This window comes from Pituophis catenifer, unplaced genomic scaffold (assembly GCF_029215685.1).
Source record: "Pituophis catenifer annectens isolate HBS135680 unplaced genomic scaffold, rPitCat1.0.hap2 SCAF_16, whole genome shotgun sequence".
In the NCBI taxonomy this organism is placed as follows: Eukaryota; Metazoa; Chordata; class Lepidosauria; order Squamata; family Colubridae; genus Pituophis; species Pituophis catenifer.
The window spans coordinates 21,855,495-21,879,000 of NW_027256896.1; the positions used below are offsets into that span (position 1 = coordinate 21,855,495).

Here is a 23,506-nt window from a genome sequence, read left to right on the forward strand (position 1 = left end):
CCAAGGGGACTGTAGCCGTGCCAGCCTTTTGCCAGTCGGAAACAGGGCCAGCTGCCTCCCCGAGAGGCTCTGCTCTTCGTCCCCGGGGCTCCGCGAGCGGTCGGGGCGCGTGCCCAGGCCTGCTGGAGGGGAGGCCGGTCCTTTCCGGGGACTGCCCTTGGGTGATGAATCCACGGCGGGGAGCCCAAGGGGTGCTGGGTCTATTGCACAGAAGGAGCATCTGGGCAGTCAATCTTAATGCAGTTATTGGAGATTTTATAGTGACACTTGGATTTGCTGCTGTTGTTTTGGCTGGAGAGGAGTATTTTTATTTGTGTAACCGGCCTTTCTTCTGGCTGATTTACTTGTTTGCGGTTAGCTTGCTGGAATCTTGGGAGCCGCGTGGAGCTTTCCCTTGGAGGGCAGAGGGTCTGTGTCCACACAGGGATGACAGCTGCTGTCTAAAGTGATCTCCACAGGAAGAAACTTCCCCAAGGCACCTGACTGCCTCCCTTTCCCTTTCTGTGCACCAGCCCTGTTTGTCCCTGTTCTGATTCAGGAAAGGGGCTTTTCTGGCCACAAAGGCTGCCACCTTCGAACAGATGTCCTAAAGAGAGACCACAGTGGTGCCCCCACCCGCAGTCTGACAGGATCCTCCTGTGTCCCCCCAAAGGGTCAGGCTCAAAATGGGTCCATCTCTTTGGGGCTAGAAAGACACTTACGGTCCTGGCTGATGCCCCCCCCCCCATCCCCCCAGTCAAGGAAGTGACTGGCAACTGACTCCATCTGCAGGGACTGTGTGGCCAGAGGATCTTTGGCTGCAGCCGGATGAATTTGTATAATAGCCAGGAGTCTGTCTCCCCCAGCAGACTCTCCATGATGCTCAGCTGCTAACAGAGCCGCCCTGGAAGGGGAGGCCTTGGGGAAAGATGGGGCATCCCTTTCCTTCTGGAGAGCTGAGCCAAGCACCCCTGTCCAACTGGCTATGGGTCTTTATCTCTCTGTCTCATTTAGGGCAAAACCCTTCAGGCCAGGCCAGCAGAGGGGCAGGAGGAAAGCCTTAATTTGTCCTCTCCCCTGAAGTCACCAGCAGGAGGTTGGGCCATTTGTGGCGATCCTTTTGTCAAGAATCCCATGAGAAAAGCCCCCCACTTTCCCCTGGCTGAGCTCTCCGCTCTTTTTCTCATACCTTTCCTAGCCTGCCTGCCGCCCATCTCAGCAGCTCTGCATCTTTCTGTCTTTCTTTCTTTCAGCATGTCCAGTGACCCTCCTCCACCCTACCCCGGGGGGCCATCAGCACCCCTCCTGGAAGAGAAGGATGGGTTCCCCTTCCCTGCAGGTGAGGTTCTGTTTGTGACCCATTACACACCTGGTCACCTTTCTCCCCATGTGACACCCTGTTCTTCCAAATCTTCTCAGATAGGAGCCCTCCGGCCACGGTGCAGCCCCCTTCCGATGTTGGCCCCCCGCCCTATGAAGCAATGCCTCCCCCCCAGCTGGGCTTCATCCCCCCCCCTGTGCCAGCAGACAGCTCGATGCCCTACGTCCTCCCTGGTGAGTGGCATGGGAGACGGGGAGGGCTTCGTTTCAACCTCCCCCCCCCGGGGTGTTTGCCAGCCTAAAAGTTGCTCAGGGTTGGTAGTGGCTGGGGTGGCACACAAGCCAAGTGTGGCAGAAGAGAATGTCCTGTTGTCGCAATATCAAGGCTGCATATAAACCTCCAATCCAAGCAATACGAGGCACAGCAAAAAATAGCTAAACTAGACCTTTCAAGCTCCAGAGAACAGAAATAAGGTGAGGGGCTGCTCTGAGTGGAACAGCAGGTGGTTCTCTACATGGGGCCTCAGTTCTGTGCTGCCTTCAAGTGGCCTTTGGTCACAAGGCCACGAAACCCAGTGCAGCAGTTAGCCAGACAGTCGTCCACTGAGCAGTTGCTCTGCTTTGGAGGCTCCGAGTGCAGCCAGGAAGGAGGAGTTGGGACAGGCTGATCTCTAGTCTCTCTGCCCTGGCCTGTTAGGATGGCAGTGGCCGGAGTGCCCCTCGGAGCTCTCTGGGCCTTAAACGAGTCCCTTCTCCCCTTCCTTTATAGGCAGCTACTATGTGCCTCCAGGGCCACACGCCCCCATGGGCTACTATCCTCCCACTGGCCCCTACGCCCCTGCTGGAGGGCAAACAGCAACTGTGCTAGTGCCATCGGGCACCGCAACCACTGTGACGGTCCTGCAGGGCGAGATATTCCAAGCCGCCCCTGTCCCAACAGTGTGCCCTCACTGCCAGCAGGCCATCACCACCAAAATCAGTCATGAAATCGGCCTCATGAACTTTCTCCTGGGCTTCTTCTGCTGCTTTATCGGGTAAGGGGAGTGGGGGTGGCTGTGAAATCTGAGTTTGGAGCAGGCTGGGGGGTGGGAGGAACGGGTGGGGGGGGGAGCGTGCCAGCCCCTGCAAGCCATTCCTTTGGGGCAGACCGTCTTGTGGGCTCCCAGTGGAGGGAGGGGGCATCCAGGGCTGTGTTTCCCTGACTCTCCCCAGCAAGTGGATGCAAAGATGCCCATCCTGCCCTTCACCATTTCTCTTCTCCCTTCCAGGTGCACCCTGGGCTGCTGCTTCATCCCCTGCCTGATCGATGAATTTAAGGATGTGACCCACACCTGCCCCAACTGCAAGGCCTACATCTACACCTACAAGCACATGTGCTAGCAGGGCCTGCTCGGCTGGAAAGCTCTGCTGCTGCCTCCTGGTTTGCCTTTCCCATCTGCTTTTGTGCTTCTTCCTTCGCCCAGAGAGGCTCAGGGGCTGTTGCCCCCCCAAGGCTGCGGGGGATCTGCTGGGCCGGCTCCGGGAGGAGTGGGAATGCGAAGGGAAGCTGAGCCAGACGGGTGACTCTCCTCCCCCAAGGAGCTGCCGGTGCTTGGCTGGGGCCGCCTTCAGTGAGAGGATGAGGGCCTCATCCGCAGTGACGCCTTAGGCACTGATCTGCAGCGGGTAGAGGGAGAAGGAGCGAAGTCCCTAGGTGCTCTTGGCTTTTTTAAAAAAAAATATTTTCTTAATTAAAGAGCTTAAATATAATAGTAAAAGCAAATACACATTAAAATTAGAAAAAGATAGCATAGAAGTACAAAGTAAGGAAAAGATAAATAGGAAAAAGGAAAGAAAGAAAAAAATATGTAAAGTGGCTTCCATTTTCATCACAAGTAAAAGCAAATTTCATATTGCTCCCTACAAAGTTACAAATACTTTTTTCTTCCCATCTTTTCCATACATAAAATCATAAACCATCAGCTTTTCAGTCTTGGTTTTAGCAAAAGATCTATAAAGTCCATAAACCAGAGGTTTATAAAAACATGCCTTGCTTTAACCTTGATCAAGCAAAGCAACCATATATTCCTTTCTTTTACTTCTAACAATCTTGATCTTCAATTCATCCGGATGCAGCTTTTTTCTGTGGCTGTTTTGAGCCTTTAACAGGCTCCTTTTGTAAATCCAGTGGAAAGCCATTATCCAAGTCATTGTCTTGGTTTGCCTTTTGTATTTACCCTTTGATTTTAAAAAGTCCTTATCAGGGTCCTTCTCTTGGCATCCACGCATGTTCCTATCAATTTTATTTTCAGTTTGAGTGCCACTAACTACTATTTCTGCATCAATTAAAATTTGTTGCACGTCTGTCGTTCCTTCATCTTCTACAGTCTATCCAGAGAAACAGACATTGCTACTGATACTGTTAATACTGTTAAACAGTATCAATATCTGGCCCTATTCTTCAAAGATCTTTAATTTAAATGTTAACGGTATTTTGTATAATTTTCTAATTCCTAAAGACAAGCTGGAGTTTTTGTTTTTTGGGGGGCTGGATTTTAGTTCCCTTTATTGTCCAATTTAATCACAGGGTCTCTTATCTATGTTATGACTTGCGGTAGCCAAAATAATTCTGGTTCTTACAAAAAGCTATTTATATTATATAATTTCAAAATCTTATGGTAGAACTTTCAATATTCCAAATTTTCTGGAGTCTTAATTTGTTTATAACTTTATTTCAAAATCTTGTTTGGCTTTTTGCCTTTCATTTCAATTTTTTTAAAGTTCTGAAACAAATTTTCTTTTGTTCAGGATAAACATTTATTCACACTGTGACATTTCAAATTTGTCCCTCTGAAGATTGTTAGCATTAGGATGTTTAAATGAGTGATTTCCAAAAGCGATTAGAAGGGATGTTAGTGAACTTAAGTGTCCTTTAAAAGGTGCCAGCCAATCCCTTTGTCTCCTGGAATTGATATCCACAATAGACCACGCCCATGCAGTCCCCTCACAAGGAGCAGCTATCCGAAGCATATGTGGGCAATCCCTTATCCTCTCCTTAACTGGAGTAGTTAAGAGTAGATCCAGTCTACTGTCCTGTTCTGTGGTCTTTGTCTCCACTCTTTATGGAGACATGTTTAGCTTGCCAAGCTCCCACCCCTAGAAGTCCAGAGCTGTTGGCTTTTCTGCTTGTCCTAAGTATTGCTGAGGCCTACCTTTCTATCAAAGGGAAAGCTTGAAGGTTTCGTTCTGTGTTGGTGGTTCCCACATCTATGATTGCTCCTTGCACTTTTGAAGAGGCTGTTTTTTGATTCTGCCCAGCTCCCTGTGCTTTGTAGATTATGGCCAGGCACCAGAAGCCAGTCTGCCTCTTGCTTGCAGGAGTGTGCCTGACAGTGAAGCAGTGGCAGAGTTGTTTATTCAGGAGAAAGAATTGGCCCAGCCAAAGCACCCCACGCAAGAAGTGAGAGCTGGCTCCCCATCATTCCATATCTTGTTTTGTCTGAGCCATCTCTCTCAACTTGGGTAGGCCAATAGCACCATCCATCTTAGCTGGACTTGAATCCCGTTTGCCTATTGGAGGCGTGCAGGAGGCCCGGAGCCAGCCCCCACTCCCCCCCTGCAGATATTCCTCTGCTCCGAGCCAAACCTGAGCAGAGAAAATGTGCTTGTCCCAGGTTCCCTTTGTGATTGCTTGTTGTTTCAGGTACTAAACTTAATAACTACTTTATGGAAATGTGAAAACCCCGTAGAGGCACACGCACATGCCATTTTGCACTAGTTTTGCTAAAAAGCCCTTGTCTGACCCTGATGAACAGGGTGCACAAGAGCTCCTGAAGTTTGTGGTGGGATAGCAGGTGGCTGGTCCGAGTCCCTGGCTCAATTTTCCAGAGCCTGAGCTGCCTTGCCTCAAGCACTTGTGCCCCTATTGGGGTACTGCCCAGGCACCTGTTCGCCCAAAGGCTGCCCACTGAGGCTGCAGAGCACGGATGGGCCTGGCCTGGGTTTGAGGGCTCTCTAAAGCACTTGGAACCAGCAGGGAATTCTCATCCCATTCTTCTTAGAGGGGAGTAACCTGTCAAAGCTCTTCCATGTTTGTAGTCAAATAAAAAAGACTGACTCTCAGCGGATGTGTGTGCTGTGTGTCTGGGGCATAATCCAGAGCCTGGCTGTTGGGGGCCAGAGTGGACAGAGCCCTGCTCGTTTCCCAGAGAGGAAGAAGGGGAGATTCCTTGGTTTTATGCAGGGGGCAAGGGAGGACCAGGAGCTCATTTTGACCCTCTTATCGGTATTTTCAGAAGGCTGTGGGCAGCTAGCTTACATGCCTTCACATGCCAAGTGAAGACACTCATGAGGCAGAGAAGCAGGACTGCCACAGCCTGAAAGTGCCCTCCCCAAATCACACAAACTGCAGAAACCAAAGATCAATTTTATTATGTCAGAGGCATTGCCATAGTCTAGAAGTTACACGAACATTAAACCATTATCACTTTCCATATGTACAAATTGAAGAGCCCTCCTGCAAGTAAATGGGAGTGAACTGCATTCTGCATCCAGGTGAGAGGACTGCCTGCCTGTCCCCCCACCGCCCACCCTCCATGTAGTGTGGAAAAGTTCTGGAAGAGAAAAGCTCTAACCGTTCAGGCCAGGGTGAAACGCTACCTGTTCGGATTGGTTCAGCCGAACTGGTAGCGATGGCAGTGTGAGGCTCCGCCCACCCACCCAGTCGTCATTACTTCCTGGTTTTAACCAGGAAGTAACCTGTTTTTTACTCGTGGCGCATGCACTTCCGAACCAGTAGGAAAGGTAAGTAGATTTCACCCCTGCTTCAGGCCCCTTCTCTCCCCAAGCCAATAGCTCAGATTTTCTGATTAGTTCTGCTCCTAATTGTTTGGACACACAGGCATTTGTACATTGGATTTGGGTTTAATGTTTCCTCAATTAAATCCGGCATTAAAAGTCCACTTATTTCAATGGAGAAAAGGAGCACTTTCTTCAAGGGCCAATGGGCAGCCGGTGCCCAGCCTCACATCACGTACCAGGCTGCAATGCCAGCAGTGACTGCAACGCAGGCTGCCAAGACCAGCTGGACGGTGGGCTGCTTCAGGGCAGCCAGGGCGAGGTGGCAGGGGCAGGCAGCATCCTTGGAGCCAGCTGAGGAGGAAGAGGACCATTAGAGGCTGGAGGAAGCCAAAGAGGGAAGAGGGGGAAGAAGGGGACCTACCGGGTTTTGGGGCATAGTACGGGCATTTGCGCATGTCTCCCTTCCCATCATGCACTGGGAGGCCGCCATCTTGGACTTCTTCTGGTAATAAAGCCCCGATCTTGTCCAGCTCCTCGAAGACCTGCAGACAAAGTCCAAGGTTGCCCTGAGCTGAAGCAAGTCGCAGGAGTGCTCAGCTGATCTAGGCCCAGCCCTTGTGGGCTGTTCTGGACTCTAGCCAGCCAGAAAATCAGAGCCGCCCATAGCAGTAACCACCTCCGAGAGCGATGGGCCTGGAGCAGGAAGACTCGCTTTGCTGCTAGAGGAGGCCAGGCCTGTCCCTTAGGATGTCAAAACAGGAGGCAGGCAGCAATTGGGGGTCTCCTGACTCAAGCCTGACATTCCACAAAAGATGCTCCTCATTTGGGCCACAAAGAAAACTAAACTTGGCACCACTGGCTGGCTAGGGCCTCGTGAGCTGAGGGAGAAGGCAATGGCAGGCAGCCCCGCAGGGTCAACTGGCCTTAGGAAAAGAGCCCCCATCCAGCCCCAGAAGGATGGATTCAGGGTGGGGTGGCTTTTAGCAGGCACCCTGAAATCCAGCAGCCGCACACCTGCATGTTGAATTCAAAGGCCCTGTTGGCCTCCTTGACGATCCTCTCCTTGGTCTCCTGGGACACATCCAGGGCGTTCAGCCGGGCTCGGTAGAACTGCTTGAACTGCTGGGGGTTGGAAATGTTTTCAAACATGTAGAAGTTGATCCCTTCTCCACTGCTTGGCAACTTCAGTGCACGCTGAGCCACCCTCTTTAGCACCTGACCCCCAGAAAGGTCCCCCATGTAGCGGGTGTAAGCATGGGCCACCAGGAGCTCCGGCTCCTGCTGCCCAACATGATGGATGCGATCCACGTAGTGCTGAGTGGCTTCTGAGCACTGGATCTTCTCCTCCCAGCCTTCCCCATACAAATACTCCAGGTCTCTTGCTAAGGCTTCCTTCCGGTGCAGCTCCAAGGGGAAATACAGCGGGGTAAAGCTGGGCTGGTCCTTGTTGTGCTCCATCTCCTCCTCCAGTGCAGAATATGTGAAGTAAAGGGCTGCTGTGCCCAGCTGCAAGGAAACAAAGGAGCCATGAGAGGCCAGTGGCTACCAGTGCAGCCTGTTGTCCAAGCTGTTGGACTGCTGTGCCCGAGGCCGTGTTGCTCCCTGAGGCCAATGTGCCAAAAACAGCAATGACCCTTCACTTTAGTGAAAGAAGCAACCCCCAGTTGGACCCATCCAGGACCGAAGGAGGTTTCATTTTCAATGCTTTGTAAGTCAGAAAAAGGAGATACAAATCCATAGAGGATCCCAGAAAGATCTGCTGAGATGGAGGGGTGACTCCAGAGAAGCCAACCCTCTTCTGCCACAGATGGGGCTGTCCTGCTCCAGAGCAAGGCATCCATCAGAATGGGCTAAATTTGTCTCCTCTTCTGACCCCAACCACCAGAGACCCAGGAATTGGATAAAGCTGGAGATACCTTGAAGAGTTCCCTCTTGATGTGTCCCTTCAGGAAATCTTTGACAAACTGGGTGTTCTCAGCCCGGTCATGGGCCTCCTTGGTCCCTTCCTTCAGCAGCTCGGACAGGTCTGTGGGACTGTGGAGAGACGGGTCCCGGGGAGAGTGGCAGGGCACTGCAAGCTCAAATCATCTGCAGGCAGCAGGGCAGGCCCCCAACTCTGTGGGGCATTGAGGAGAGCAGGCTTTGCGCCACAAATAACCACCCCTCCCACTTTTTGCACCCCAGGCCCTGCCACGCAAGCTCACTCCTCAGAGAAGGGAACAGAGAAGGCAAAGTCAGAGATCCGCTGTGCCAAATTGCACAGTGTTGGAAGTCCCAGAGGGGGCCAATCTCTTTGTGCTCCAGGATGAAGCTGGCTTCCCCTGCAGGCGCCAGAGCCCCCCCCCCGCCCCCCCCAAAGGCATCCTCCCTTGCATGAAGCATCTGCCAGGCGCTTCAGCCTCTCTCAGCCTCCACCTGCCCCTCTAAGAAGCAGGAGACGCTACCTGGTGGTCTTCTCCTCTTCCTCCTCCTCCTCCTCCTCTTCCTCCTCCTCCTCCTCCTCCTCCTCCTCGTAAGAATGGCTCTCAGGCTCATCCATCAGCTCGGTAGCCTCGGTCGACATGGCGCCTAACCTGCTGGGCTACAGACCCGGTTCAGCTCCAACTCCTGCTGGGAAAGAGCCCACCGCCGTTTAGCCTCCCGGAGTGCCCGAGCGAGGCCCTCGGGAGCGCAGCAGCGGCCCGCTCCGCGCCTCCATCGCAAGCGCCGGGAAGCGGCGCGGCCCGGGATGAAGGGAGGCCGGCCGCCGGGGAAGGGGCTGAGGGCCGCAGCGGTCGCGGGGCCGACGTCCCTGGCGCGCCCGCCGGTTACCTGCCAGCCGCCGCATCCGCCGCTCCTCCTCCCGCGGCTCTTCCGGCCACCCCGCGGCCGCGGATGGCTCCGCCTCCCTCTGTCACGCGGACAAAGCGCGCTGAATATGCATGAGCCGCCTCCGGGAGGCAGCACAGCGCCCCCTGCAGGGCGGGGCTCACCCTTGAAAGGCGCTCGGTCCTCAGCCGGCGGAGGCGTTCCCAGCTCTGCGCAACCGTCCGCCGAGGCCGCCCGTTTGCCCAGGCAGCTGAGCGCGCAGACTTGAAGGGCATCGGCAGAGCGAGACAACTCCCCGTGTGGTTGCATGGCTGCATCGACCCCCCCCCATCAGAAAGCCTCTTCCCCCCAACTCATCGACTTTAGAAAGGCAGAAGCGGGCAGATCACTCCGGCGATCTTTCTATGGCAAGTCCATTATTTACACCGAATCCTCCTGCAAGCCACCCGAGCAGCTGCCAGAGAAGCAAAGAGCTCTGGGTCTGCTGGGCCAGTAGGCCTTCCTAGGCTCCCCCGGAGATAGGCAGGTGCTCCTGCCTTCCTAGCAGCCTTATGTTCACAGGGGCTCGGCTGCAAAGGGTGTGCCCCCTTTCTGCTTTTTAGCCACTCACTTCTTGGGCCGGGATAAAGCACAATGCGAGCAGAATCAGAGTGATTTCTTACATTGCCCTTCTCTCCTTCATCCCAGTCCATGGCTGAAACTCTCCATTCTGGAGCAAAGCACCACGGCCACATCGCTGAAGGTTTGTGAGGCCCAGTGAGACCCTGGGAGCTCTCTGGGGAATTTGTTCAAACCTCAAGATAGGACTCTGTACTCGGCACAAGGTACACTTTATTTTTGCTCCTCAGGACCCTCACCCACCCAGCAGTCTGCTCTGTTCAGAGAGAAACAAGTCCAGGAAGACCAAGAACCTTTCACAACTCCACCCCCCCCCCCCACCCCGGTTGAAAACGCTGCAATCTAACATCTAGAGGAGAGGCCTCTTTCCTTCAATGGAGCCATCGGGCCATGGACCTTCAACGTGTGTCTGTCTTCAGTTCCAAAGCCACTGGCATCACGCCTTCCAGACTGCTACTACCCCATCATCTAGTTTCCAGTGGAACGTTTACCTAGAGCCAAAAGAAAGAGGGACGTCTGTGACCTTCACAAAGACTGTGGGCAGATCTAGTTAACCATTCTGCTATAAAAGCCAAGCCGGGACTCCGGTGCCCCCAGCCCCAAAAGTCACTTTTAAGGCTCTGGATTTGCTGCAATGTTTTGGGAAGGTTCATAGATGCAAGAATTGAGGAATGTTTAACTAAATACAAGCTCTTCTGCAATGATACCAGGAGTCTTTAGTATAATACCAAGTGATGGAAACTGCAGCTACTAATGCCCACTCCTCTGGTCCTTGTATTTGTTTTTCTGTTCAGCTGCTGCCCTATGAGTGCTGGGAGCAAGATGAAACAGCTTGGGGGTGCAAGAAAAGACCAAGAGGCAACAGGGTGTCTGTCCAGTCACCAGCAAGGAATGTGTCTGCTCCGGAGTGGTTTTCCTACAGCTTCATCCTCCCTCCCTCCCCTGTGTTTCTGCAAACAGCGAACACAGAGACCTGCGCATGGAAAGATCACAAGAGGCTTCCTACCTCTGGTGCAGTTAATCAGAAGCTAAACATTTTCTTAAGTTTAGCTAGGAATCCCTTTGTGCCGTCCCCTGCCTCAGGCCTCTCCTCGCCTGCCCCTGTGCTAGTCGTGCCCCTGCCACCTAGACACAAATAGCAGAGAGCTTGGTCAATACACGTTGTGAGAAGGATCCCTGTCCGCGTCAGGCCATTTCCCAGCTTTTTTAGCTGGGAGGGGGGGGGAGGAGTTGCAGCTAAGAAGATGTCTCCCTTCCTCAGGCCATCTTTGCCCAGGACATGAGGAATGTTCAAATGACAGCTCATGTCGTGCTATACATGATTGCTGGCACTTCCTGCACACAGCAACAATTTTGGCTGCCTCCTCATTACTCTTTTATTTCAATCGCTTATCCTTCAGCCTCTCTATTCTTTCACCGATGGCGAAACTATGATCTCAACAAAGGTACGCATTCTAACGCACCTCCCCTCTCCCTGGTGAACTTGCTAAACTGCTCTGAATGTCTTGGTGAACATACAACTCGGGCCTTGAATCCGTGGAAAGACAAGAATGCTCATGAAATGGAAATCAGCCAATTGCATTTTGTGGGTCACTGTGGGGCAGGGAAAGCACTACAGGAAGGCCAAAAACTGCTCTCAATTGGGGGATTTGTTCCCACTATTAAACCATCAGCCGGCCATGCTGCCAACTCGTGCACTGCACTAACTCAACTTCAGGGGTCAGTAAAGTTCAGTGCATTGTGGAAGCCCAGAAAATTGATCAAAGCACAGATGAACTAATAGTGGGTAACCCTATTAGGCAAACACAAGTAATAGTAACCTTTTCCTGCCAAGGAAAAAATGGTGATACCATCTGAGTAGAAGGCTGTGCCATGGTTTACATCATTCAAGGCCATAGTTTACACCACCGGAGCCAGCAGTTCAACTATAACCAAAGACGACCTGCTAGCCCCAAAGTACAGCCAAGATCTGACAGCTCTATAGCCTCACCAGTGGTTGTGCTGGCGATGCCATTCACAGTCCCTTCTACATCAGTTTCATCTTCTGCATAGCTCAGCATCAAGGCTCGCTGGCGATCAGTCAGCCTCCTGCAGGAGAGAGGGAAGGTGCAATAAGACAGGTCAATGGAAGGCTCTGGAGGAAAGCCAGCCTCTCTGGGCACAGAGGTCCTGCAAAAGCAACTGACAGACGCATCTCCCTGCCTCAAAGGCCCCTTTTCATGCCAATTACCTCTTCTAACCCGTCCCCCAAAATGCCCAGTCTTCTCACTTACTTGGGAACTTTGACCTTGATATGAATGTAGTGGTCTCCATAACCGTAGCTGTTCACTCTGGGAATTCCCTTCCCGCTCATCCGAATCCTCTGGTCAGCCTGGATGCCAGGGGGGATCTAAGAAAGCACAGGAAAAAAAAGAAGATTAAAGCTTTTTAGATGTTTTTCACTCAATGCTCCTGAACTCTTACTGTATCTCATAAATGTGGGAATCAGCCGCCGTTACCAAAGCACTCGTGGGAGTGAACGTTCTAAGATTTAACACCTTGGGCTGTACATAGAACATCACAGAAAATGTCAATTTTCTCTTGAAGCAAAATGAGGACAAATGAAAATACCAATGGAGCAACAAATGACCACAGCTGCAGAAACGCCAATCTGATCCTTTCCATGAAAAAAAACACAGCTTTCCGTGCAAAAGGGTAACATCCCCTTCATGTTTTTTGGGTCTCTAATCACAAACAAGCCATTTCACTTGTTCTGCATTTGTGGCAGGGGACGTACCATAACGTTGATCGTCTCATATAGGCCGGGCGACCTTGCTGTCCCTCCAAGAACAGCTTGTGCTATGGAGATGAAGAGGTCAGAGTGGATATCAGCACCGTCTCTCCGGAACACGGGGCTTTTCTGAACCTGGAACCAGGGACAGTTCAAGGACTCAGCAAGTGCAGGCAGCCAACCAGTTTTAAGCATGGCATGACATGGCAAAGCAGGAGGTCAGTACGCACCCTGAAAGTAATGAAAATTTCTTTCCTTCCAACAGGCATCCGAACGGTCTGGCCATCCTCCACACCTAAAACCAAACAAAGGCACTTAGGGTTACTTTTCACCTAGCACCTCATTTTTTTCTTCCCCTCTCGTAGTAACTCTGATTTGGAGGCTGAAGACATTAGGATCGTGTTCTTAGTGTTTGGAGCTGCCAAGCTCTGATTTCTGCAAGGACTGATTTTCCTCCCTGCTGTTTCACTTCAGAAGAACAGCTGTTGTTCTGCCCTAGGAGCACTCAGTACATACATACCTGCTGGGACCGGGACCATCACTGTCTTCTTCTGCTTGGTTTGGCCAGAGCCACGACAAATCACACATGGGTTAGTTACAACTGAACCCCGCCCACCACACCGCCGACACGTCGAACGCATGACAAACGGGCCTGTGTTGATCGTCTCCTGTCCAAAAGAAGACACAAGGAAAGGTGAGATGCCAGGAAATTTCACTTCTGTGTTGTAATGGCTTCTCCAACACCTGCACAGAAGACGAGGAGTTTCGCCAAAGTCTCCAAGCAGGGAGTGAAAGTGCTGAGGGAGGGGAATTGGACCCCAGTCAGCACATCGTTATCAGGGTCCATAACCATCTGAAGCAAGGAATCGGCTTTCTTCTTCTAAAGCGCCAAGGTGCCCAATCGTTCCCTGCACCAAAACTTGCTCACACCTGCCCTGCCCTTACTGTGCCAGTCCCGTTGCAGTAGGAGCAATGCACTACTCTGGTGCCCGGTTCATGCCCTCTGCCACCACAGCGCTGGCAGGTGTCATTGATCTGCACCATGATCTCCTTGTTGACGCCCTTTGCCGCCTGGCTGAATGTCAGATCCATAATGTACTACAGAAGAGAAAAAAATTCAGTGTTTGGAGCTCACAATTCCAAGCCAACATTTTTCATATCATGTAGAACAAAAGGAAGAATACAAATCTGTCTAGAAAAAGAAGAATACATATCTGTCTAGATTGAGAAGAAGTACTCTGGCACTTTCAGAAAATTAATTATACGTATGAACAGTGAGAGGGCCATTTTGGTGCAGTGATTAAGGCACTGAGCTAGACACTGGGTGATTTGCAGCCCTGCCTTAGGTACAGAAACAACTGGTGACTTTCAGCCAGCCCTTCTCTCTCAGCCCTAGGAAGAAGGCAAAGAAAATCTTGCCAAGAAAACTGCAGGGACTAGTCCAGGCAATCATAAGAAGTCAACACTTTTGCTTTGTACCAAGGCAAATCAACCAACCAAAAAGACCAATACAATACAAATCAAATTTGCTAATCATAATAAATCAAAAATCAAATTTGCAACCTACTTCTTCACACTATTTTCTCTTGGAAACCCACACTCTTTGTTATGCATTATTCTGCAATAATGCAGAAATAATGTAGATTTCTGCATTATTGTTTCCCTCTTAAAATCTAAATATCAAAAAGGATAACTACTGAATTTGAATAAAAGTAATGTTCAGTCAAGCCATCAATGTGGGCAAAATCATTGTAATTGTTTTTTTTATTATTATTTTTTATTAAAAAGTTTTATCAAGTATTACAACAATTTTTTCCCCATCCCTCCTCCCCCCCTTCCCTCCTTCCCCCACCCCATATCCCTCATCCCCCTTCTCCCTCCAACCCCCCTCCTCCTACCCCGGACTTCCCAGAGCAAATACATGATATAGGATTTAACAAACAAACTAGAATATGCTAACTTTTTGTAGGCTCCAAATTCCCTCTTGCTCTTTAACTCCCCTTTCAACTAACAAAACATAATTCAAAAAGAAAAAGTTGGTTTCATTCATAAGCTATTTGAAGCTTTTTAGTCCGATATTTGTTTTGAATATAGTCAATCCATCTTCTCGAAATCATTGTAATTATTAAATGCACCTTTGATTTCCCCCCCAAGACAGCAAAAACTCAATTTGAGTGATCAGAGAGGAGTGAATTTATCTGTTAATTCTGAATAGTTCCTGAATAGAATAATTCTGGTAGTTCCTAAAGATTCATCATTTGCATAGGATTTCTCATGCAGATGTTAAAACAGGAGGAATGAAAGCCCCAAGGGACTTTACACACCAGTGGCCTGGGCTGCAATTCAACTTTACCTCCTGGGGCTGGTCAAAGACGGTGCTAAAGTCTCCAAAAGGGGACTGCGAGAACTCCCCAAAGATCTTCCTGAACAGCTCCTCGGGGTCAATAGTTGGGCCAGTGTGCCTGTACTGCTGCCCGGAACCTGCTGAGCCAGAGCCAGAGCCAAAGCCAAAGTCCGCTGTACCATAAGTGTCATACTGCTTCCGCTTTACTTCATCTCCCAAGACCTGCCAATGATACAAGAGCTCAGTCATCTAGGGGGCCCCAGTTCCCAAGCCATGGAGTGTAAAAGGGAGAGTAAGTATGCTACCTCGTAAGCCTCAGCCAATTGAGAAAACTTCTCTTTTGCTTTAGGGTCATCTTTATTGGTGTCAGGATGATACTTCTTGGCAAGCTAAGCAAAGAAAGAAAAACACAAAAGTAAAAATTGTGGACAAGAGATTGTCATTTGTGTGTTGGGAATTCATGCAATGAATTTTAAATCAGCTATATTGAACTGTTAAAATAGTTTTTATCTTCTGGAGTATTTTTGCCTATATAGTATATTAGATAAGAAAAAGTTGTTTCATTTCTATCACATCATAATCATATACACTTGAGCACCGCACATTTGTAGTGCAGTTCAGAATCCTTAGAAGTAATGGCCTTCAAAAAGCCAAATTAAACAAATGAAGGTTTAAGGAACGGTAAATATCAGTGGCCTTCATCAGCAATAGTAGCCAAACAACACAACAGCAGCCTTGCTGGATCAGATGCAGCTCTTCCTATTCCAGCAATTTGGCGCAAGTAGCTAGTGATCATGCCCACATGCAAGGTCAGCCCCCTCCTTTCCTTGGGTTCTGCAGCAAACACTTAGAAATCAGCCTGGGAATGTCAGAAAAATCCAATATTACAGAATGGATTCCCCAAGCGGTAGTCTAGTCTTATGACAAAATCTCAGTCACAACATGGGAGGTTGCTGTTTATTTTACCACCCCTTTGCTTTTGAGTACATGGGGTAAACAAATATAAAGGAAACCAGCTTTTAAGCAATTACTAGCCCCAAATGATTGAGGCAGGGTTGAGAAGGTGTAGGACACAATGCCAGCCCTAAAGCTGGAGAGGAAAAAGAGTCTCATGCAAGCTGGTTAGGAGAGGGCTCTGCTGGCCAGTGCTATTTGCCCCCTTATGGTCAGACACCCCCCACCCCACCCCCTGCATCCCCTCTGAGAAGTGGCCGTGCCTGGTAATAGGCCTTCTTGATCTCCTTCTGGCTGGCGCTGCGAGGCACTCCCAGGATCTGGTAATAATCCTCTTTGCTGCTGCTCGAGGCGCTGGTGTGAATCGAGGCCGCCCAGACGAGAGGAAGCGGTCGGATTCCTGCGCAAAGAGAAGCAGAGGGTCAAGCCGGCGTCGAGGGAAGGGCGGAAGCGCAGAGCAGCCCCGCCGGCTGCATTTCTCCGGCTCTCCCGGCAAGAGACCCGCGCGCTGCCAAGGCCGAGCATACTGGGCCGACCTCTGCCAGGCCGGCAAGAGGAGCGGGGCAGCGCTTGTCGTTCTCGGGGCTCCCCGGCCTCTTACCGGAGCGGTTTCCCATCCGCGGCGCCAGGGCCGCCCGAGAGGCGACGGGGGCCACGCTCCGCCAGCGGGCAAGAGCCAACACGAGCGCCAAGCGCCGCGGCTCCCCGCCGCCCGCCCGGCAGCTCCCGGCAGCGGCTGCCGCCTCCGCCAGCCAGCGTGAGACGCACCCGGCCGCCATCTTGCGTGCTCGGCCGCAGTGCGCCTGCGCTCCTCAGCCCGGTAAGCCGGGAGTCTGACTGCGCAACCGCACCGTCCCGTGGTATGGGAGGGCGCAGACGACCTTTCTCAGAGGTCAATCCCGCCGACGCGAAACTCGGGCTGCTCCTGGGTCCTAGTATCCCCCTACCATGTTCTCGATCTAGGCGCGGGGATGGATTTCGCGTGTGCGAGGCTCAAGGGTGCGTATCCGGAGCGACCGTCTGGACGTGGGTGGCACTGGACTCCGGCTCCGCGCCCCTGCTTGGCCACCTCCTTCCACACACGGGGCTCCCGCGAAGCGGAGCTGGGCACTAGTCCAGGCCACCGGCACCGGGATCGCGGGAGCCTTCAGAGGTGCGGGGAAAGCCCCTTCGCCCGCAGCCCCCGGAGAAGGGCTGGGTGGAGGCAAGCCGAGCCGGAGACCAGGCGCGGCCCCTTATTAAGCTCGGTCGGAGAGAGTGGGAGCGCCGCCGGTCCAAGCGGAGGGCATGCCCGAGACAGGGGCCGCGCGTGGCCGGCAGCTGCTCGCCTCCCCGGGAGAGGTGGGAGCTCCTCCTCGCCTTCCGCCACGAGCCTCCCTGCCGGAGCGGGGAGAATGCCGCTCTGCGAGCTCGAGGCTAATAGTGGAAGGGAGGTAGAGTGGGGAAGGGGCCCCATTGGAAGCGCCGCAGGGCCGCCTGGGGACTGAGCATCGGGGGGGAGGAGGGTTTTTGGGTGGCCCCTGCTGCGCTCCAAGGCGATCTTCGGCCAGACGCGCTCCTTTGTAGCCCGTGAGAAGCCGCCCTCGAGGAGCCCTCCGGCAGCCCGGCCATTGGTCTTCCCGGGGCCGAAGGGCCGCTGAAAGAGCCCGGCCACCAATCAGCCGAGAGTGGGTCTGGAGGGAAACCCGAAAAAAGGGGGGAGGGCTGGGGGAAGCCGGCAGAGTGAGCGGGACGCGGCGGGGAAGGAGGCGATGCGAGGCTCCTCAGCCGATCTCGAAGGCTGGCTGGCACTGCGGTTGTCCAGTTACGCGCGGTCCCGTAACAAGCCCCTTCCAGCCGTGGCGCCTGAAGACAGGCGGTCCCCTCGGGCTCTCACCCGGCCACCTGCTCACCAATAAAGCGCTAGTTGTGCCTGGGTCTTCCTCTCCGCCCCCGCAGCCGGGGAAGGCGGGCTCGGCTCTTGAGAGCGCGGCGTTGCTCAGCCTGTCGTGGGCGGCCCCTCCGCTCGGAGAATTCTGGGGCCCGCGTGGGCGGGGCCTCCGTGGAATTGGACCCGAGGCTGGACGGCGGCAGCGGCGAAAGCATGAGCCGGTTCAAGGTGTCCAAGTTTCGGCACGCCGAGGCCAAAGTGGCCCGCAAGGAGGTGGGTGGGCGGGCGGCGTCGTGAGTCGTGTTTACCGCCGGATCGTCTCCCCGGTGAACCGCCGCATCCACCTACCAGGGCGGGCGGCGGCTCGATGGACGCGGCGGTTCCTTGCTCGCCCCCCCCCCCCACCGGGTGGGCTCGGGCTCCATCGGGAGGAAGCGAGCGGCTCGGCCCTCGGCCTCTGTCAGCGATCCCACCGGAGAGGGACGCCGGCGCTTTCGGAGGCGCCTCGCGGCTGCCGGGCTAACCCGCGCTCGCGTGGGCGCCTCCCGAGACGCGGTCAGGCCCTGCCTAGCGGAGCTGAGGCCGAGGCCGCCCTCCGGCTGTTTCTTGGCCCCGGGGCAGCCGAGGCCCAGAAGAGCCGAAGGGAAGTTACCGGGACTGCATCCAGGGAAGCCTCGCCCTGCAAATTTAGTTCGGTCGGGGACGAGCAAGGCGGCTTCCCCAACAGCTTCTCGCTGCTAAGGGGCCGGCTGGCCTGGGGCCGCATCCCCGGTGCCAATTGGGCTGGGCTGGGGCCGCCCGGCAGGTGTCTTTCTGCCTTCGCTGCAGCCAGCAATTGGAGCGGCCGGAGTTTGGCGGCCGAGCAGCAGTGGGGAATTCGCCGAACATCTCCTGGTTGCGAAGCCGGATCTCATCGGCCCGTCGCCCGGGCAGCCCCCGGCTAGGGCGGGCGGGGTGGCCCTCACCTCGGCGGCGGAAAATGCTTCGGAAGGGCCTCTTTAAGCGGAGCCGCCTTTGCCGCTCAAACTTCCGGCTGCAGAGGGAACGCCAGAAGCGCTAATTTTGCAACAATTCCGTTTTATGATTTGACACGTGTTTTTTCTCGGGGCTTCCGGTTCCCGCAGGGGGGAGCGTCCGGGACGGCAAACACCTGAGCTTCCCCGCGGCTCTGCCAGGCCGGGGCTGTGCTCCACAGACGCTCTCCCGTGGTGTAGCCTGGCCAGGCCGGCGGACAAGCGCGAGACCTCCTGGGATTGGCTGGCCTGACCATTTTCCCCGCCATGCCAGCCGGGTGGAGCCAGTCTCCTTCTCCCTGGGAAGCTGCTTCAGGGAAACGCTGAGGGCCAGGGTGGAGAACTGAACTGGGCAGCCTTCTGCCCGTGAAATAAAATCTCGGTCTGGGATGGGGGTTCAAAGAAAGAATGGGGGAGCCACACCTCATGTTGGCATAAGAGGCCCATTGGCAGAGCTCCAGCCACGGGGAGGACTCAGGAGTTGACCCTCAGGAGAGTCCAGGGGATGACAAAGGAGGCTTTGCTGGTTCCCTCTTTCTGGGCAGTCTGGCCAACTCTGCTCTGAAGCGCCTCCTCCCTGTCCTTGGCTGTGCCCCAGTCACTTCTGCTGCTTTAGTCCTCCCTGGAGAGAAAGCTGCCCTTTGCTCAGGGCCAGATGTCCCCCACTGCCTTCTGGCTGGTGACTCACTTGTGGAAGAAGATGGGTCTGTGGAGGCCTTTCCACCCTTTCCCCCTCTCCCAGCTTGCTCTCCTCTCTGCGCAACAGGCCTGGATTGGAGATCTCCAAAGCAGCTGCCCTTCAGGGAACCCCCACATCAAGGCCAACACCCGCTGGATTGCATTCAGCACAGACCTGGCAGGTAAGAGGAGCCCAGCCCAGCCTCGTTTCTGCGCTTGCACTTTGACCTAGTAAGGAGTTTGCAAAAACCCTCTGGGTGTGGCCCAGGCAAAGAGTCCCTGCTGAGGGTGGGGAGGCTCCCCTCCAACTGGCCCCAGTCTGGCTGCTGGGGAGTTTTTTTTCCCTTCTGCTCTTCCCTCTAGCAGGGAGCTTGTCTTCTGCTCCCCCCCCACGCACACATCTTAAAAAGTCAAACATCATCTGTTGATTAGCACAGAGGCCCAATAGGACTGGCTTCACTTGGCTGGGGCCAGGAAGGAAAGCCCGCTCCCCAGCACTTGGTGCCTCCCTGCTGTGTAGTGGCCACCTTGAGCCAGGTCTGGCCAGAAGCCAAGATTTCCAATAACGACTCCTACCAATAGCTGTGCAGCCTCAGGGCAGCTCTGTGAGTGGAAGGCAAACTGGGGAGAGATTTCCTTCTGCCTGGCAGGTGGGCTGCTCAGGGGGCTGGCTTCATGAAGTTTTTCTGCTTTTTGTCAGGCGTGCTGGGTGCTGTGCCCCTGGAGAGCCCAAAGGGGATCAAGAGAGTTATCTCTCATCTGCACTGCCATTCAGGTGAGCTGGAGAAGCTGCAGGGGCGGCCTTTTGGGGAAAAGGGCAGGTCTCCCATGCAGAGAAAAGAGAAGTTTACTGCTTGGGTGAGAAAAAAACTATATAGAGGAAGAGAGAATCAAACTATCTGCTTTCAGTTCTGCTGGCCAGTTGCTTAAGACAAGCTGTTGCTGTTGCAATTGCTCTCTTGCGCAGCTGCCGAAAGGAAGAGTGTCACATGACTCTGAAACACCCCACACCCCCAGCCTTGTCCTACTTTTGACAGACTGAGCCAGGGCAATCCAGCCCTGCCGCACTGGGCTTGCTTGTGGATGAGGTTGGGAGTTTCACATTTAGCCTGATGTGCGGGCATCGTAGAAGCAGAAGCCAGCCTGCCCTGGACTTTCTGAGACATCCACATGGGGGGTGGGGGGAGCTCCTTCTGCTACACGCTCATCCAGAGGGCATGTCAGGGGTATTGCACCTCCACCTCCATGGGCCCAGGACTGTGGGCTGCCAATTCAGCGCCTACCCTCTGGAAGCCATAATCTGGACAGAGACTGTAATCCGACAGCTGCACTGCCTGAGAGGATGAAGCCCCTGGTCTCAGAAGCTTTGCCGGGCCAGCCCACAGCAGGAAACTGCTGCTCTCCTTCCTGGGGGAGGCACTTTGCATTGGTGGTTCTGCAATTCAAAATCTGTCAACTGCAGCTCGAGGGGGGCAAGCAGGAGGAGCTCCTGGGTGGCTGTGCTTGCTCCCAGCCCCTTGGAACTGAGAAAACGATGCATCGTGCCCAAGCCTCAAAGGGCTTAGGCACACACACCCACATGTGGGAGCAAAGGGTTGGGGGCTAAATCCTCCCACACCCAGGGAACCAGAGCAGGAAGGGGAGCTGCTGGATTGTGGGTGCCCAGAGCGCAATGGGCGGATGGATGGGCAGGGGTATTGGCTGTGCCTTCTTGACTGCAATTGTCAGAGACTTGAGAAATGGAAAATGGCAGAGTGAACCAAATAATAGTAGGATCTGACCTTCCTCCTCCCAAGCCCCCCAAACAAAGACAATTTCATCCCGCTGGGTGGAACAGAGTGGGTGTTTTGGTGTCAGACTGAATGGCCATGGGAGGGGGGGGCACTAGCTGGGAGAAGCTGTGCCCCTTTGCTTGGGGTGAATAAAGAGCCCTCGGGAGGTTCCCCTCTTCAAGCCCAGCTGGCTTTGTGCTGCAGTGGAAAACCTGCTGTCAGATGTGATGGCCAAGGGCCCCCTCGGTCCAGGCCCGAACCCAGAAGCCCCAGCCAAGAACCAAGGGGAGGCTCTGTGATGATGACCCTTTGGCTGAAGAAGCGAGAAGAGAAATGAGTGACTGCCACCCTCCAGTTCAAATCCCAGTTCCAATCCTCCCCGTCCCGTCCCATGCTGGGAGGCAATTCCTTGGGGAGAAGCAGTGCTGTGACTGCAGTGGGCGCCCACAGCCTTGGCTGCCTGCTTCCTTGTGCTGCCCTTCCCTCTCCTCTCCTCCCAGATGTGGTGACAGACTTTGACTTCTCTCCCTTTGACCAGCAGCTGCTGGCCACCGGATCAGCAGATGAAGTTGTAAGTGCAGCATCCGTTGCCTAGCTTCCCCCCAAGGTCCCCCTCTCTGCAAAGGTGGTTCCTGGGAGAACTGGGATGGGTGCAGAGGGAAAGAGGGATGGCACCAAAGTGCATTAGCTGAGAGCTTTCCCCTCACCCTCAGCCCTGCCTGCCCCTGAGGGAGCCTGGCATCCCCCGAGTCTTGAGAGCAGATGCTGAGCTTCTCATGAGCACTGCCAGAGGTCTCTTTCCTGCAGGTGAAGGTGTGGCGTCTCCTTGAGTCTGGCCAAGACCTCTCCTCTTCCCCCCACGTGATGCTGGGGCCAGAGAGGAGCCGGGTGGAGGTGCTTCTCTTTCACCCCACGGCGGATGGTGTCCTGGCAAGTGCGGCCGGGAAGGCAGTGAAGATCTGGGATGTGGAGCAGCAACAGATCCTTACTGGTACGATCCTAGTGGGTGCCCTTTGATTGCCCTCAGGGTGGACTGGGGGATGCCAGGGATCCTGGGTGGGACCAGTTGGCCCCAGGGAAAGTGGAGCAACCATTACCCAGGTCAGCCCCTTTTTCCCTGTGCTTTCATCGTTCTGTCCAATTCTCTGCCAGTCTGGAGCTGTTCCCTTTGCCCATCCCAAGCAAGCACCAAAAGCTACTCCCGCATGCCTGGCCAGGCTCCCCCCAGGCTGTAGTCCTTCCAGAGGACCTGACCAATTTCTCTGGAAGCAGAGCTGAGAGGCTGCATTTTTGGTCTCCCTTCCTGGAACAGGCCGGCTGCCTTGGGCCACTGCCCACATGGGTAGATGCTGGGGGAAGGTGGCCAGAAAGAGGGATGGCAGGCGAGCTTCCGGTCAGGAAGAGTGGCTCTGACAATCACAAGAAGAGGAGAAGCCAGGCTTGCGCGAGAACCACAGAGAGCCCGTTGCCAAGCAACCTCGTGGGCAGCGCTGTAACTCCAATTTCAGAAGGCGGAAGGAGATGGGGGTATTTTCTGGGCTGAGGACAGGAAGCGCTTTGTTGCCAAGGATTGTGCTCCTGCTAGGAGCAGCAGTAGGTGGCGGGGAGAGGGGGAATGACATGACTTTGGAATTGCTCAAGCTGTTGCCTGGCAGAGAAGGTGGCTGGTGCAGCTGGAGGGATCGCAGCTCACCAAATGTACACCCTTGAACCAGTTCAGGGGCCCCTGCAGCAGCCCCTGCCCCAGGGACGGGAGCCAGCATTGCAGGTCAAGCCTGACCTGATATGGAAGTGGAAAGGAAGGGCAGCAGGCAGAAAAGCTCTGAGTCAGAGGAAAACAACCCAGAAGGAGCTGAGCAGGACTTCAGCTGCTCAGTTGTCTCCATGCAACGGGGGGGGGGGGGGGTGTCGGGTTCCATTTGGCATCTTGTGCAAGCCCTGCCACTTGTCAGTAAATCAAGATTTATAATTGTGGAAAGCAACATCAGTCCCCCATCAAGCCAGGGAGAGACGCCCACCTCATGATCTGAGTGGTTCAAGTAGGGTCCTGGCGGGTCCCGGAGGGCACAAAACCAGGCCTGTTTCATTCTTCTCTTCAGAGTTGGAGCCTCACCTGAACTGGGTGCAGAGTTTGGCCTGGAAGCCGGACGGGTCGCTCCTGGGCACTTCTTGCCAGGTGAGTGCTGTTGGGAAGGAGCAGCCAAAACAAGGAGCTGGCTCTTGAGTGCAGGTGGACACCAGGGGGCGCCATGCTCCATGCTGTAGTGTTGGCGCCCTGGCAATGAGCAGCCGCTTGCCCTTTGCTGCCATCTAGTGGCGCCTCAGAGGGATCCCTACGTTGCATTCTCTTGCCTGGTGCATGATGGGCGAGGCCCTGGGAGCGCCTGATTGGGAAGGAACATTCTTTCCCCATGCTTGCGTCCCCCAGGAGAGTGGTGTCTCCTTGGGGCCCCCAGGCCCATCCCAGCCAAGAATGGGCAGGGCTGCAAAGAGAAGGTCCTTCCTGCCCCCTGCAGCCTTGTGGAGACCTAGCCCAGCATCAGTCAGGCTGCTGTGACAATCTGGGGCACTCCCCCCTCCCCATGGGCAGGCGAGAAGTGG

At 54.2% G+C, this 23,506-nt stretch overlaps 4 protein-coding genes across 8 annotated transcripts in view; 2 read left to right on the top strand and 2 right to left on the bottom strand.

Moving 5' to 3' along the window:
- The first annotated feature begins 1,216 nt into the window (after positions 1-1,216).
- On the top strand, positions 1,217-2,771 carry CDIP1 (cell death inducing p53 target 1). Its single transcript, XM_070955185.1, has 4 exons — positions 1,217-1,318; positions 1,399-1,533; positions 2,069-2,333; positions 2,568-2,771. The coding sequence occupies exons 1-4, from the start codon at positions 1,234-1,236 to the stop codon at positions 2,677-2,679; spliced, it is 597 nt and encodes a 198-aa protein (XP_070811286.1). The 5' UTR covers positions 1,217-1,233; the 3' UTR covers positions 2,680-2,771.
- Positions 2,772-5,690: 2,919 nt separating this feature from the next.
- On the bottom strand, positions 5,691-8,978 carry HMOX2 (heme oxygenase 2). Its single transcript, XM_070954849.1, has 6 exons — positions 8,890-8,978; positions 8,523-8,685; positions 7,995-8,112; positions 7,093-7,584; positions 6,500-6,620; positions 5,691-6,429 (listed from the first exon to the last, which is right to left on the bottom strand). The coding sequence occupies exons 2-6, from the start codon at positions 8,639-8,641 to the stop codon at positions 6,302-6,304; spliced, it is 978 nt and encodes a 325-aa protein (XP_070810950.1). The 5' UTR covers positions 8,642-8,685; positions 8,890-8,978; the 3' UTR covers positions 5,691-6,301.
- Positions 8,979-9,700: 722 nt separating this feature from the next.
- Positions 9,701-16,382, bottom strand: DNAJA3 (DnaJ heat shock protein family (Hsp40) member A3). Of its 2 annotated transcripts, XM_070955256.1 has the most exons (12): positions 16,174-16,382; positions 15,836-15,972; positions 14,924-15,007; positions 14,628-14,840; positions 13,220-13,372; positions 12,795-12,942; positions 12,505-12,569; positions 12,281-12,409; positions 11,778-11,893; positions 11,495-11,592; positions 10,511-10,629; positions 9,701-9,995 (listed from the first exon to the last, which is right to left on the bottom strand). In XM_070955256.1, the coding sequence occupies exons 1-11, from the start codon at positions 16,349-16,351 to the stop codon at positions 10,526-10,528; spliced, it is 1,425 nt and encodes a 474-aa protein (XP_070811357.1). In that variant the 5' UTR covers positions 16,352-16,382; the 3' UTR covers positions 9,701-9,995; positions 10,511-10,525. The 2 variants fall into 2 exon arrangements, with proteins under 2 accessions (XP_070811357.1, XP_070811358.1); XM_070955257.1 differs by lacking the exon at positions 10,511-10,629.
- A 1,226-nt stretch (positions 16,383-17,608) lies between these two features.
- Positions 17,609-23,506, top strand: part of LOC139325401 (mitochondrial import inner membrane translocase subunit TIM16-like) — a 28,939-nt gene continuing 23,041 nt past the window's right edge. The window contains exons 1-6 of one of the 4 annotated variants that reach the window (XM_070955251.1): positions 17,609-17,715; positions 19,222-19,315; positions 19,834-19,908; positions 21,406-21,476; positions 21,713-21,896; positions 23,005-23,081. In XM_070955251.1, the coding sequence (XP_070811352.1) occupies positions 17,656-17,715; positions 19,222-19,315; positions 19,834-19,908; positions 21,406-21,476; positions 21,713-21,896; positions 23,005-23,081 (561 nt within the window). In that variant the 5' untranslated portion in view covers positions 17,609-17,655. Of the gene's footprint in view, positions 17,716-19,110; positions 19,316-19,833; positions 19,909-21,405; positions 21,477-21,712; positions 21,897-23,004; positions 23,082-23,506 lie in introns of those variants that run through there. The other 3 variants (XM_070955253.1, XM_070955249.1, XM_070955250.1) reach the window with 3 other exon arrangements.

Bases quoted from the DNA above. Each gene is read 5' to 3' on its own strand.
- CDIP1 (XM_070955185.1), top strand. From the start codon at position 1,234: ATGTCCAGTGACCCTCCTCCACCCTACCCCGGGGGGCCATCAGCACCC. The intron at 1,319-1,398 runs GTGAGGTTCTGT...AAATCTTCTCAG, and splicing joins TGGGTTCCCCTTCCCTGCAG to ATAGGAGCCCTCCGGCCACG. The intron at 2,334-2,567 runs GTAAGGGGAGTG...TCTCCCTTCCAG, and splicing joins TTCTTCTGCTGCTTTATCGG to GTGCACCCTGGGCTGCTGCT.
- HMOX2 (XM_070954849.1), bottom strand. From the start codon at position 8,641: ATGTCGACCGAGGCTACCGAGCTGATGGATGAGCCTGAGAGCCATTCT. The intron at 7,585-7,994 runs GTATCTCCAGCT...GTTTCCTTGCAG, and splicing joins TCAAGAGGGAACTCTTCAAG to CTGGGCACAGCAGCCCTTTA. The intron at 6,621-7,092 runs GTGTGCGGCTGC...CTTTGTCTGCAG, and splicing joins CCTTTGAATTCAACATGCAG to GTCTTCGAGGAGCTGGACAA.
- DNAJA3 (XM_070955256.1), bottom strand. From the start codon at position 16,351: ATGGCGGCCGGGTGCGTCTCACGCTGGCTGGCGGAGGCGGCAGCCGCT. The intron at 12,943-13,219 runs GTAAGGGCAGGG...TCTTTTGGACAG, and splicing joins ACTGCAACGGGACTGGCACA to GAGACGATCAACACAGGCCC. The intron at 11,593-11,777 runs GTAAGTGAGAAG...TCTCTCCTGCAG, and splicing joins ATCAAGGTCAAAGTTCCCAA to GAGGCTGACTGATCGCCAGC.